Below are 12,821 nucleotides of genomic sequence, written 5' to 3'. Positions count from 1 at the left end.
TGGTGGTGAATTATAGTGCTGGTTATTAGCGGTGCACCAAAAATGAAAATTCTGGTGCCGAAAGCAAAGTCAGGCTGCACTTGGCCAAAACTGAAATTGATGGTTTTTAAAGTGATTGTAAACCCGTTAGAACCACTTTTACCTATGGGTAAGCCTAGATTAAGGCTTACCTGTAGGTTCACAAAATATCTCTCAAACCCCCGCGGTTTAGGAGATATTTAGAAATGAGATGAGTGCCGATGTCTACGGCGCATGTGCCACAGACAACAGCACAGGCACACTTTAGACTCCTTTAGAAACGGCACGCTCGCCGTTTCTAAAGGAGATTGCGCCGTGACTGGCGGCTCCCGCACATGTGTGGGAGTGGCGTCATTGCGGCTCCAGCCAATCACATCGCTGGAGCCGCCATACCCAGAAGGAAGACTTTGCAGGCTTAGTATAATGGGCCTATTGCCTTTTCAGGGAAATGGAGGAAGTAAAACCCATCGGGGTTTATTTCCTCTTTAAAAATGTATATAGATTTTTATAAGTAATTGTATTCTTTTCGACTTTTTAATTAATATAATAAATTTTAATGAATGTGAATTTATTTTTGGCCATTATCGGCACCATTGTGAAGCGGTGTTAAAAACCTGCTTGCTGCATTTTTGCTGCATCTTTGGTCAGTTTAAAAAAACACAGCAAGAATGCACCTGTGTTGTCTTTGATGCATTTTTTTTGAGTCACATGACCTATGAAAAACACACCATAAGCACCGTAAAATCACGGGCATTTTTGCCTATTGGTTATGCACTTTGCCTCACAGTACAGACTTTCCTGCTGGAGCATGGGGGTGCAGATGGTTGCATGTTGGGCACCCCACTGGTATAAAAGCTTTTGATCTAACAGTATGGCAGATATTTGCTTAGCCACTATGACACATGTGACCTTACCGGGACTGTATCGGTGCCTGCACATGTTTTGGGTTTATCACTTGTTGCAGATGAGGCGCGCTGCAGCAAGATGGGGTAGACTTGATTCCATCAGAGCGTTCTGCATGATGTTCTGCATGATGTTCTGCATGATGTTCTGCATGATGTTCTGCATGATGTTCTGCATGATGTTCTGCATGATGTTCTGCATGATGTTCTGCATGATGTTCTGCATGATGTTCTGCATGATGTTCTGTTGGTGGACATTTCTTTGCACATGTGTTAGACACGTACAGAACCTTCAGTCTTAGCTGCCTCCATGTCTACAAACTCTCTTCTCTTCCATTGTTCTGCCACAAAGGAAAATAAAATAGACCTTCTGAAGACACAACGGCTTCAGAAAAAGCCTCTTGAAGTGGGCTGTTTGCGGAGCTGGCATTTGCCAAGTAGAGTGACTGTTTACCTCCTGGCATATATTCAAGTTTCTGATGTCATGATGACCTGCTGAAAATAAAAGTACTAGAGAATCTGGGCTAACCCACCTAAACAAACAGAGCATTGTTTCATATGACAGATATCTTCTAAACGAGGGGGTAGCCTATGCGGTGATTCTTCTAATGGATGGCTGTTGCTCAGGCCCTTTAACTCCGAGCTCGGAGTATTAGGAATCTGGTGAATGGGGTGCCCATTTCTGAAGGTGTTTAAAGAATGAACACCACCAGGTGCAAACATACAGCTTTATTAAGGATGGCCTTGTATTAAAATCTATAATGCAATATGTAAATTACTATCCCACATCCTTTTTAATACAGTGGCATGCTAGAGGAGTTGGGGCCTATGCATGCTCAGTGTCCGTTGTCACGCAACAGAAGAATTGAGAACGCCAAGGAGGCAGGTTGTATTAACTTAAAATGCCGCCTTCTTTCCTCAATACCCCAGCAGGTCTTCAGTAGTTTAACATGTACTCCCAACTCATTGTAAATAAAGCATGGCTGGTTTCTTCCTGCGCTGTCTCCTTGAGCTTTTAATTTTGTATAAGTTCATTTAGAAGGAGTTGCAGTGAAAGTATATTTTATTCTATTTTACTTCATCAAGATCATCAAAATGGTACACAGTGAATGGCTATAAATGAAAGCCATGCATTGTGTACAACTGTCATGCGATTACTGCGATTGGTCACTGCGATCACATAGTACTGGGGCAGGCCCTGTACAATGATTGGTCACCCACTATGTCTGGTGGACACAGCAAGTGACAAATTGTGCTGCAACCTGGCCTGTGACTTGGAGGTCCACCCAGGATGGGAAAACTCCTGCTCCGCCATCGTTTGACTATAGGCTGGGCAGGAAGCAATTAATGATGATTAGCAGATTTTTGGTGAAATATTGCATAAGGTATTCAGATGGATTGCTACTCCTATGAAATGATTTACTTTATGAGCATTTGCAAAGACTGCACGTGTCCCTGATGGTTTATTATTCTTCTTTTACAGCTATAAACCAACAGAGGCTGAGTCAGAGCGCACCAGTGAGATCTCCTCCTCCGCTGGCCCCGCAGAGCCCCCAGAGTGGTGTCATGGGAGGAGGGGGCAATCAGATGAGGCTCCAGCAGCTTCAGATGGAGAAGGAACGCCTCCGACTCAAGCATCAAGAACTGCTCCGGCAGGTGAGGCCACAGGTTAGAAGCTGCCTTTTGTTATTCTTTATATGTTTGTCCTGTCTGTGTGTCATGGTGTGGGGATTTCTGTCCTCTTATTATAGACATGGAGATAGTTGTGACATTTAAAGGAACGTTTACCCCAGAAATAAACTGCAACAAAAGAGGAAAACAAATAGTATATTTTAGTGAGCGCATATTGTGCGCTTGTAGGTTTTTTTTTTTTTTTTTTTTTTTTTTTTTTTATGCCCCATGTGCTCTTAATTTGTGTGACTGTATGCAACCAAAAGAAGAATAAACTCCAGTCTGCCAAGTTTCTGGCTGATAATCAAGTTCCAATTGTAGATATCTTTATAGAACAACATTGATGAGGTTTGTGAAAGTTGTTCTGGTTACTTCAAACAATCAATACACTAGTGTGAGGTTTGCTCCTGAGCTGCTGAACTAATGAAAACTTGTGGTCAGATCAATATTACCCTGCTAAACCAAGATCTAGTGTCACATGGCAGAGCAACTTTTATTTATTTTTTGCACTTTTGTCTCAATTTTTGATGGGGAGAGGATGGAAGCGACTGAAGAATGGGTCTTTTAAACTAGATGCCTAGTATGTCTGTCTGTTTTTTTTTTTTTTTTTTTTTTTTTTTTTTGCGCCCACCCTGCTTCAAGAAATCCAGGGGGGGCTATGTTTGTGCAGACACACAGCACTGCAAGGTCATGACTGACGCAAAAAGAACAGGAAAGGGAGCTTCTGTTGTCAGGGACAGGAAGTGACGGGAGGGGTTTCCAACAGCACATGAAATTGGTGGGGAAGTTTCCAGCAAGAACACGGCAATAAAAACATGGCAGGGCCTGCAATACTTTTTCACTCTGTCCATAAATAGCCTTAAAAGAAGAAATCCTGTTTGCTGGATTTCCACTTTTAAGTTTTTTTGAACATTTAAGCCTTGACCAGTCCAACCTGTGTACGATATTGCAGTTGAGTCTTCAGCCACCTCAAAGGCCCAGTCAGTGGGGATTCAGATTTGTGTTTAGGGTGAGGAGTGCCTATACTCCAGTTTTCATTGGATTGATACTGTGATAAGCAATTGGGAGTAGCAGAGGTGCTGTATAGGGGAAGTAGGTGTATGTTGGCACCTTTTTATGGAGCTTGCTTTTCATTAGCGCTGTGTTTTTTCTAGCAGATTAACTTTTTAAAATCTTAATGTTATCTGAGTGGTTGACTAGTGCTTACCCGTATTTCTAAAGTGATGTGCCTGAATGTATAGCCCACTATTTTTACTTGGCTAATGGCATTGGTGGTGCTGAAGGTGGAATCCAAGCCCACCTTCACTATTCGCTGTTCTTAGTTTTACTAAACCCACAGCAGTAAAAGCAGTCTGTGTATGCTGTAAAGCATGCTTGTTATAGTTACTGTGGAACCTAGGGGGATAATCCTGCACATTGTGTAAAAAGACTGCTTAATTCTGTCTTCTCTGATCCTCTCCTTTCACTGTCCCCAATCCATCTCCTGAAGGTACAGAGCCTTGGGGGGCGGGGGGGGGGGGGTGATCAGCACAGGGTCAGTCAGCACTGTCCAGACAAGGTGGTGGGTCTTGCAGCCTTAGAGGGCAGAGTAGAATGAAAAATCCTATAAGGTTTAACCAGACACTCATAGAAGTCACAAGACTTCTTCTATATACTGCTGATGAGAAAAGGCATTTAGCTGTATTTTCTTATGTTTTTGTGTACTGTGGGAGACCAGATTTAGTGACTGCGCAGGGTCTTGGGTTTAGTGACAATTTATGTATTGAAATCTAGTCCTTCCCCGTTTCAGTAACAAAATAAGAAAACATAAAGTCCATTCACACAGGGGCAACTTTGGATCTGACTTGAAGTTGCCCCAAGTTGCCCCACATGATAAAATCAATGTAAGTGAATGAGATCCGTCTTAACGAACACTACTGAAGTCGCTCCGACTTCAGAAAAAGTTCCTGTACTACTTCAATCCTACTTCTAGGTGACCTGTACCCATTGATTTCAATGGAAGTTGCCTCCAAGTCGCATCCCCTGTCTAAACTGAAGCAACTTTCCAGGAAGTAAAAATAGTTTTCTAGGCAAACCCCTCCCTCTCACAGAGCTGATTTATTATGTGATTGGCCACTGACAAAGTCCCCTGTCCTGGAGGCAACTTCAAGTTGCCTTGTAAGTTGCCCCAAGTCACGCTGTGCTTCACACTCAAGTCGTGCCCAAGTTGCCTCCCAAAGTCGCGCTGGAAGTCATGTTGCCCCTGTGTGAATGGACTCCTAAAGCCAGAGGGCCATCTGAATTTGCTTTCATTGTAACATTTCACCACAAATGGCACAACTAAGACTGTTTAATAGCTGTAGTATTGATAATTTGGGAAGAAATAAGAAATCAAGAATATTAGAACAAACATTTTCTGCAGTCTTCCAATTTGACTATGTTTCCGGTCTTTGTTGAATTTAATAGTACACAGGTTCATCTGTCTTTACAGGAACTAGCTCTTCGTAGTCAGATCCCAACCATGGAGCAAGATGGTGGTACTCAGAACCCAGTGTGTTCATCAGGAATAACTCAAGAGCTCCGCACAATGACCATGAACAGTTCCGATCCTTTCCTCAACAGGTTTGTGATGAGTCCTCTTCCTGACCAGGCCATTTTTTTGAAATATGGCACTGAGTTTAACTGACAGTTGCGCAGTCAAGATACGTTGTACCCAAATAAAATTTGACATTTTCGCTTTCTTGGTATTTGATCACCGCTGCGGTTTTTTGTTTTCCACTATAAACAAGACTGACAATTTAAAAAATATATATATATTTTACTTTATGCTATAATACATATCCAATAAAAAAATCGAATGTCTATAAATTTAGGCCAAAATGTGTATTCTGTTACATTGTGATAGGGTGTGGGTTGAGTGACCTCAGAGAATCCGGCACCTTATCCATCTCTTGCATTAATAAAATGTAAATGAAGGGATTAAAATTTGGGTTTGTAACGGTGCCCAACAATGTATAAAAATAGTTTTGTTCAAAATGTAAAAAAAACTTTTTTTTATTACATGAAAAAAATCAGACAGGTCAATCCATCATAGGTGCATAAAACAGAGTAAACGTGATTGCTAATACTGGCCAAAGTAGCCATATGCCTATGGTAGTTACTGGTAGAGATCCCTACATGTTTCGCCAAACATTGGCTTCTTCATGGGACCTTGTAATTGCCAGTATTGGACAATACTTTTCAGTAAGCCAACATTTCTGTATTAAAAACTTTTTTTTTTTTTGGTCTTATGTAATGGTCTAATTTTCTGAGATACTGAATTTATGGTTTTAACTAGCTGTAAACCATAATCGAAATTAAGAGATGCTTGAAATAGATCACTCTGTGTGTAACACATCTATATAAAATGAGTTTCACTCTTTGAATTGAATTGCTGAAATACATTTTTTGAATTGTACCTGTATATGTACGTGAAAGTGGGTTCATAGTATTTAAAAAGCGGATCATGCAACCTGATGCCATCTTTTACCCCAATGTCTTTCTGCATAGGACAGTTGTACAAGACAATATTTTTTTTATATCCTTTCCTTTGTATCTTGGATGACATATTCTGCTTTGTGTTTGCAGTGGCACGTATCACTCCAGAGATGAAAGCACAGATAGCGGATTAAGTATGAGTAGTTACAGTGTACCTAGGACCCCTGACGACTTCCTTAACAGTGTTGATGAAATGGACACAGGTGGGTGGATTCCTTTCCTTTAGATTGGATGTAAAAATGTTTGCTGGTGGTGCCTGATCACATGGTAAAGATGCATGACTACTCCGTATCCTTAAACCTTTGCTACAATTTTTAGCAAAGGTTGTTACACCTAGGAATTGCTGGTTCTGTTAATGTGTGCCTAATCTCATATTATATTTGTACATTGTGGTGGTTATGATGAACAATGGCTTTCTGTTCTATATTTCTGGTTTCAAAGGGTCCCAGTGCATAGATTTGGGCAAGATGTGGCCTGGTTGGTTCAATAATTTTCTCTCATTGTACAGAAATTTTTCTCCTGGAGCAAACTTTCTCATTGAGAAAAGTTATTTGGGAGCACAGTGTCTAGTCTAGGTGACTGAGATGCATGTTAACATTGCTTGTGTACTGGCAGCGGTCTCTTCACCTGTCATGCTTGGTAAGAACTCGAGGGTTCCATGGGTAAATAAAAGGAAAAAAGAGAAAAGGAGGGTGCACTGATCTAGTGTAATACCACTAGTAAAGCTTTATTCAAATATAAAACAGCAAAGTGTATACTCACAAACGAGTATTGATAGAAGACCTAATCGAGCAAATCCACTGTTCTGAACATCAAGCCAGGACCTGAGGTTGAGTGGATCGAACGATACCTCAAGATGGCTGACACGTTTGAGTGGAGAACCCCTTTCCTCAGAGCCTAAACGGGCAGAGGTTTTGGGGGTCTTAATGGACCCCGGATCTCTCCAATAAGAGCACCTATCACTTGCCTATTGCTGTTGCAAGGATGTTTACATTCCGTGTGACAGCAGTAAAAGTATTTAAAAAAAAAAATGAACGCAACCCATGTATAAATGAATAATTAAAGAACAAAAAAAAAAGATTAAAGTCCCCCCGTGCACAAATTCAATCGAACGTGCGTCAGTCCCGCACGCAGCAATCTTTGCACATGTGAGGTATCACCGCAAGCATCAGATCATGGGCAGTAATTGTAGCACTGGACCTCCTCCTGTAAATCTAAAGTGGTAACCTGTAAAGGCTTTTAAAGCGTCGCCTATGGATAGTAACATTTACATTGTTTGTGGCCATTGCATGAATGTGCTACATTTTTAAGCGGAATTGGTATCGATTTTCTCAGCTCAACATCCTTCATATTTTACTAAAATTTGGTTATGCATTGTGGGGTTTTTTCCCATTAAAATTTGTTGTGTTTTTTTGTAAAAAAAAGTGTTTGAAAAACTGCTGCGCTAATACTGTGTGAGGGTTCCAAGTCATTTTACTGATTGTTGCATGTAAAATAAAGTGCTAGAAAAGGCCTGGAGGAAAAATGGTTGAAGTAGGCTACACTTTTTTTTTTTTGTTGTAAATGGTCCCGTCTACATATTTCCAGTCCGTTTCCAACTGACCTGCATATGTTTCCATCCACAGGTGATGCAATCAACCAAAGTAGTATGCCCTCCCAACCGAACAGATTCCCTGACTATTTGGAAGCACTTCCAGGAACAAATGTGGACCTTGGTACTTTAGAAGGGGAGGCAATGAATGTGGAAGGCGAGGAACTTATGCCAAGCCTGCAAGAAGCTTTGAGTTCTGACATCCTAAATGACATGGAGTCTGTTCTGGCTGGCACCAAACTGGATAAGGAAAGTTTCCTTACATGGTTATAGAAGCTTCCAGAAGTTTCTTGGCATGGTCAATGAAGCTTCTAGTTCCTGAAGGATTTTTCTAATCAAGGGTGCCTACAATCTTCAAACTGAACAAGGCTACTTGGCAGACTTTTATGTTCCAAATGAACAAAATATTTTTAAGACTTGACTTTTTTTTTTTTTTTTTCTCATTTTAGTATTTTTTTTTCTCACTCATTGCTGCTTTGTTATTGCTGACACATTTTTTTTCACCATTGAGAGCATAAGGTATCAACAATATTTTCAATGTCATAGCTGCCTCTTCAAGTATTTTTATGTAAAGCAATTGGGAAGTGTTGGGCCACATGTCTTTATACCAGTAGATATTCCATTTTCCAGTCATATGTAAATATCATGCACTACACTTTATTTACCCCTTTCAGCTCCTGTTTTATATCCTCCCCAAGAACATGATTACTCCTGTTTACCACATGATAGTATTTTTGAATTTTGACATATAAATGATGGAATTTGTTCCCGTGTGGACAAACTGGTGGATGCTTTTGGCAGTATGGCTTAACTGGGCCTAGCTTGAATTTTATTCCTATTTTTTTTTTTTTTTTTTTTCTTCCCATTCTTGAGAACAATGAGAGAATGTGGCGGATGTGAGATGGATCCGACAGTTTGTATTTAATGTGATCCTCCGTTGCTCTTGTTGGAGTATGGTTTTAAAATATGTGCAGTCTTTTTATTGGGTCAGTGCAAGATGGTATATTCAAAATATGATAGAGTGTATATGTAAGTAGTATGTTACTTAGCATCCTTTGTTTTTTTTTAAAAAGCTGGCTGGATAGAGGAAGTGTGATAGTGCCAATCAATGCTCCATGGACGTTGGATGTATTTTTATACTCTGTGAGGTTTAGGGGGACAACAAAATCTTTTAGGAAGTGATAATAGCAGAAATACAATTGTAAGTTTGACATACCGAACAAATCATTCCACCTACCTCCTAGTCTGTATTGTATGTGTTTTTTTTTTTTTTTTTTTTTCTTTTTTCAAATGTGCCTTCTACATTAATTTCAAAGCTATAGTATATATACTGTTTTGTATCGAGGGCTTATTGTATTTTGTATAATGTTATCACCAGCCAATTGCCAGACTTGTTTTTTTTTTTTAAATCTGAGAAGGGTTCTTTGCCACGGAGAATCATGATATATAGAATTGCTTTATCAGATGAAGCGATGATTTTTGATGGCATGTTTTATTTTTTTTTATTTTTTTATTTTTTTTGTTTTTTGTCTTTATCTTTTTAAACTTTGAGGAGTGTTATTGCAATTGGATGGACACCTTACCCATTTTTTGTACATTTAATATTAAATAATCATGTCTTACTGTACACGTAATTGTTTTTTTTATTAGAAAATTAAACAATAGCTAATTGTATGTGTGGTTTTTGACTTTGTATTATAATTGAAACTGGGATTTTTAAAATGGATCAAGTTGGTTATGGAAAAATATTTTTTTTTTTTTTTTTTTTTTTTTAACAATTTTCAACACTGTATTGAATTGAGCACAAGAGCATCAACTGTGTACAGAGAGATGTGGCACAGGATATCGACATTAAGTCAACATTAAAGCGGTTGTAAACTGCAGATTTAAAAAAAAAAATGCAATGGCATATTGTGCTAGCATGCATCGTGTACTAGCACATTAGGAAATACTTCCCTTGGAATGAAGCCCTCCAGCACTGTAAAGTTACCGCTGAGATGGCTAACATGTTCCCCCGTTCTGGGTTCGTGAACGCCGGCTATGCGATTGGCCAGAGCCGCCATGACTTCACTCCTGTGTGGGAGCCCTGTTTCCGCCTCAGGCTCTGAAGGTCCGACACTGTAAGCCGGACCTATAAATGTATATCTCTATCTCGAGGTCAACAAAAGTATAATGAATAAGGATGGTAAAGCAAAGTATTTGCCAAAGTTTGATATGTCTCCGTAAGATCCAGTCCCCTGAACTAATGCAGCAAGTATCTTTATCCAGAAACATTAAAATTTACATAAATCCATGGATAGTCAAAAATCTTCTCGTTCTAAAGAGCCATGGAGATCTATGGTATTTAAATCCTCCATGAATCAAGTGGATTTACCAGTATCTAGACCTTTTTCTGAGAGAGATCACGGATGTTGACCTAAGGTTTATAATATTTGAGATTTTTAGGAATAGAGGTGGGAACAGGGTGCTAATGCTCAAAAAGAAAATTTGGTGGATTACCAAACTTTCTCACTTACATTTTATGGACTAATTGGCTATTAAGATTTTTTTTTTTGGGTGAAAAAAGTTTGGGTGGCCACCAGAACAGGAATGGAGGGGAACATTGGTTCCATACTGGGGATGCTAGTTCCCCTCACTTCTTGTTTTGCCTATGAAGACAGTAAGTGAAGGGGAATCTCTTCTATGGGACACATAGCAAAATAAGTTGGCGTTATACCCCTCCTTTACTGTAAACAAATTGAAAAGGTATCGTAAAGCGGAATTCCACCCAAAAATGGAACTTCTGCTTATTGGTCTCCTCTCCCCCGCCCCTCCTCCAGTGCCACATTTGGCACCTTTCAGGGCTGAATGGGGACCTGTTTTTGACGGATCCACTTCCGGAGATGGCACCACGGTGAAGCCTCGGTCCTCCTCTTTTTCTGCTGCTAGGCCAGTTAGAAAGCGCAGAACTCTTCTTGCTTGCGTAGTACGGAATCAGCTGGGAAGCCGAAAGGCTGCTCGGCTCCCTTACCGGCAATGGTGACATTGTGGACTGCCTGGACAGGTAAGTGTCCATATATGAGCTACAGTATTTGTAGCTGTTGACTTTTAATTTTTTGTGGGATGGGTGGATCTCCGCTTCAAGTATCATACAATACAGAACAAATAGATTTTGAAATCATGGGCTATATGCTGCTACCTTCAGGCGATTGAACACTGGCAAAGCCTTTGCTGAAACGGCCTGCCAACTTTGGGCTCCAGTTTTTTTGCGATGGTTTTTGGGTTATGAACCCTTTCTCCTGTTTGAAATTATTTTTCTATTTTCACCAGTTTTCTCTTCCTCCTTTGACTGACCCTTCTGGCAAAATCTGACTGCTTATGGCTCAATAGCAGTTTCCAGATCATGTGCCCCTGGTGTATACCTTGGAAACTATAGCTGGACCCTGCAGTAGCAGGGCCCTATCTGTAATATTTGCTTTGGGCACTGAATATTGCATTTGCCATTCACCGTTGCACATGGTGCAACAAGTGAGTAAGCTGTGGGGTGCAATACTGGTCCAGGGTCATGGTCCATTCTTTTGGCATCCAGACCCTGAAGACCTCTTTGGTTGGTATGGCTACAGTGAATAGGCTAAGCCTGGACGTTAGACAGGGCCAGCAATGTGGACAAGGTAAAACGGGGTTTGCCTATACCTTTTACATATCTGTTCCTGGCTATGCTTGCCTTTTTGGATCATTGCTTGAATCTGTAGTACATCCTACATTATATCCTTTTATCCTACAAGACACACCACAATGCCAAGTATACAAGTGATTTTGAAGGCAGTTTATGGGATAATGTACACTGAGTGTTTCCCCCTGGCTTATTGTCTGCTTTATTTAAAGCACCTATAGACTCCTAACTGTGCACTTCTGCCAACCATGCAAACCTATCATTTATGGTCTTGCCTGTTGCCTAATACTTCAGACACACAACATGGGAACGCTGTCATCACCTGGGTAAGTGTAATTTCTTCACACATTGAGCCCCTCAGTGCATATTTTCAAGAGTACAACGTGGGGGACAATCCTTGCTTTACATGGTACATGGGACAAATGGCAAGAATTCTACAGCAGACCTTGAGGAAATGCCAAGTTCCTCTCGGGTTTATAGTTTCCTTGTTCAAGAGCAAGGTCTTGCGCTGACATTGCTCCATATCCCTGATTTGGGCTCCCTCCTGTGCAGCATGTATGACTAAATTCTCTGCCACTATATCTGATCTATTCCAGAGGCTTATGCCTTTATTAGAAACGGTGGGTACCAACGGGCATAAACTATTCTGCCCCTTTCTCACCTGACTATATTGATGAGTTACAACATGAAAAACTAAGTACACTTACATTTGCACAAGTCAAGGGAGATTTGGACATCTTAGATTCCTGACAATTTTACAAGTAAATTTTTCAGCTTCTCGCTACATGCTGACTTAGAGCATGGTTGGCTGACCCTTCTTGGGAAATATATGGACAATGATATAGCGCTCTATTCAAAACAAACATAATGTATAAAAAAAGTTCATAAACAAAAATATGGTGAATGGCTTCAAAATACAATATCCTCAGATAGATATGGTGATCACATCCAAAGGCAGAAGAAGGAATAGTCATAATCCATTTCATACGCAGAGGAGGAAGGGAACCGTCACCAACACCCAAAAACACTGACTCTTACCATAAATATGTAGATAAAAACGCATGTAGTAAATCACCAAGGGGGAGGCAGTTTTCTATGCTGATTTCCCTTCGTCTACAGAAGCGCAATCATCTCAATGGGAGTCGTCCAAATGGGAAAAGAGGATTCCTATTTCTGTTTAGTAGGCACTTCACTTCCCAGGAACTGCTTAAATCTCCAGACCAACAATCCTCCCAAAAACCATAGAAAACATAAAACAAAGTGGCCTCATTGCGCAGTTTTACTGATAAACCAATAATCTTTTTATTCTCTAAAACCGTAGTTGAACTCACATTTAAGATGAGATATACAGGCATCAAATAACAATCGGCTACAGATGGAAAAAACGAATGAAGACCACTCCTGTGCTCCTTCTGATGTCACCAGGTCCCAAAATACGCCCGACGTTTCGCCACCAACATGCGTCCTTCTT

General features: G+C 40.3%; 1 protein-coding gene across 4 annotated transcripts in view; it reads left to right on the top strand.

Moving 5' to 3' along the window:
- Positions 1-9,372, top strand: part of YAP1 (Yes1 associated transcriptional regulator) — a 94,652-nt gene extending 85,280 nt beyond the window's left edge. For 2 of the 4 annotated variants that reach the window (XM_077484394.1, XM_077484392.1), the window contains 4 exons: positions 2,404-2,576; positions 5,062-5,192; positions 6,198-6,310; positions 7,733-9,372. In XM_077484394.1, coding sequence (XP_077340520.1) covers positions 2,404-2,576; positions 5,062-5,192; positions 6,198-6,310; positions 7,733-7,971 — 656 coding nt within the window. In that variant the 3' untranslated portion in view covers positions 7,972-9,372. Of the gene's footprint in view, positions 1-2,403; positions 2,589-5,061; positions 5,193-6,197; positions 6,311-7,732 lie in introns of all 4 variants that reach the window. The other 2 variants (XM_077484393.1, XM_077484391.1) reach the window with 1 other exon arrangement.
- The last annotated feature ends 3,449 nt before the right edge of the window (positions 9,373-12,821 follow it).

This window comes from Lithobates pipiens, unplaced genomic scaffold, assembly GCF_037356315.1.
Source record: "Lithobates pipiens isolate NorthernLeopardFrog02 unplaced genomic scaffold, aLitPip1_a1.2 Scaffold_16, whole genome shotgun sequence".
In the NCBI taxonomy this organism is placed as follows: Eukaryota; Metazoa; Chordata; class Amphibia; order Anura; family Ranidae; genus Lithobates; species Lithobates pipiens.
Note: the sequence above shows the minus strand (reverse complement) of the source record. Positions and strands in the feature narration are given on the sequence as shown.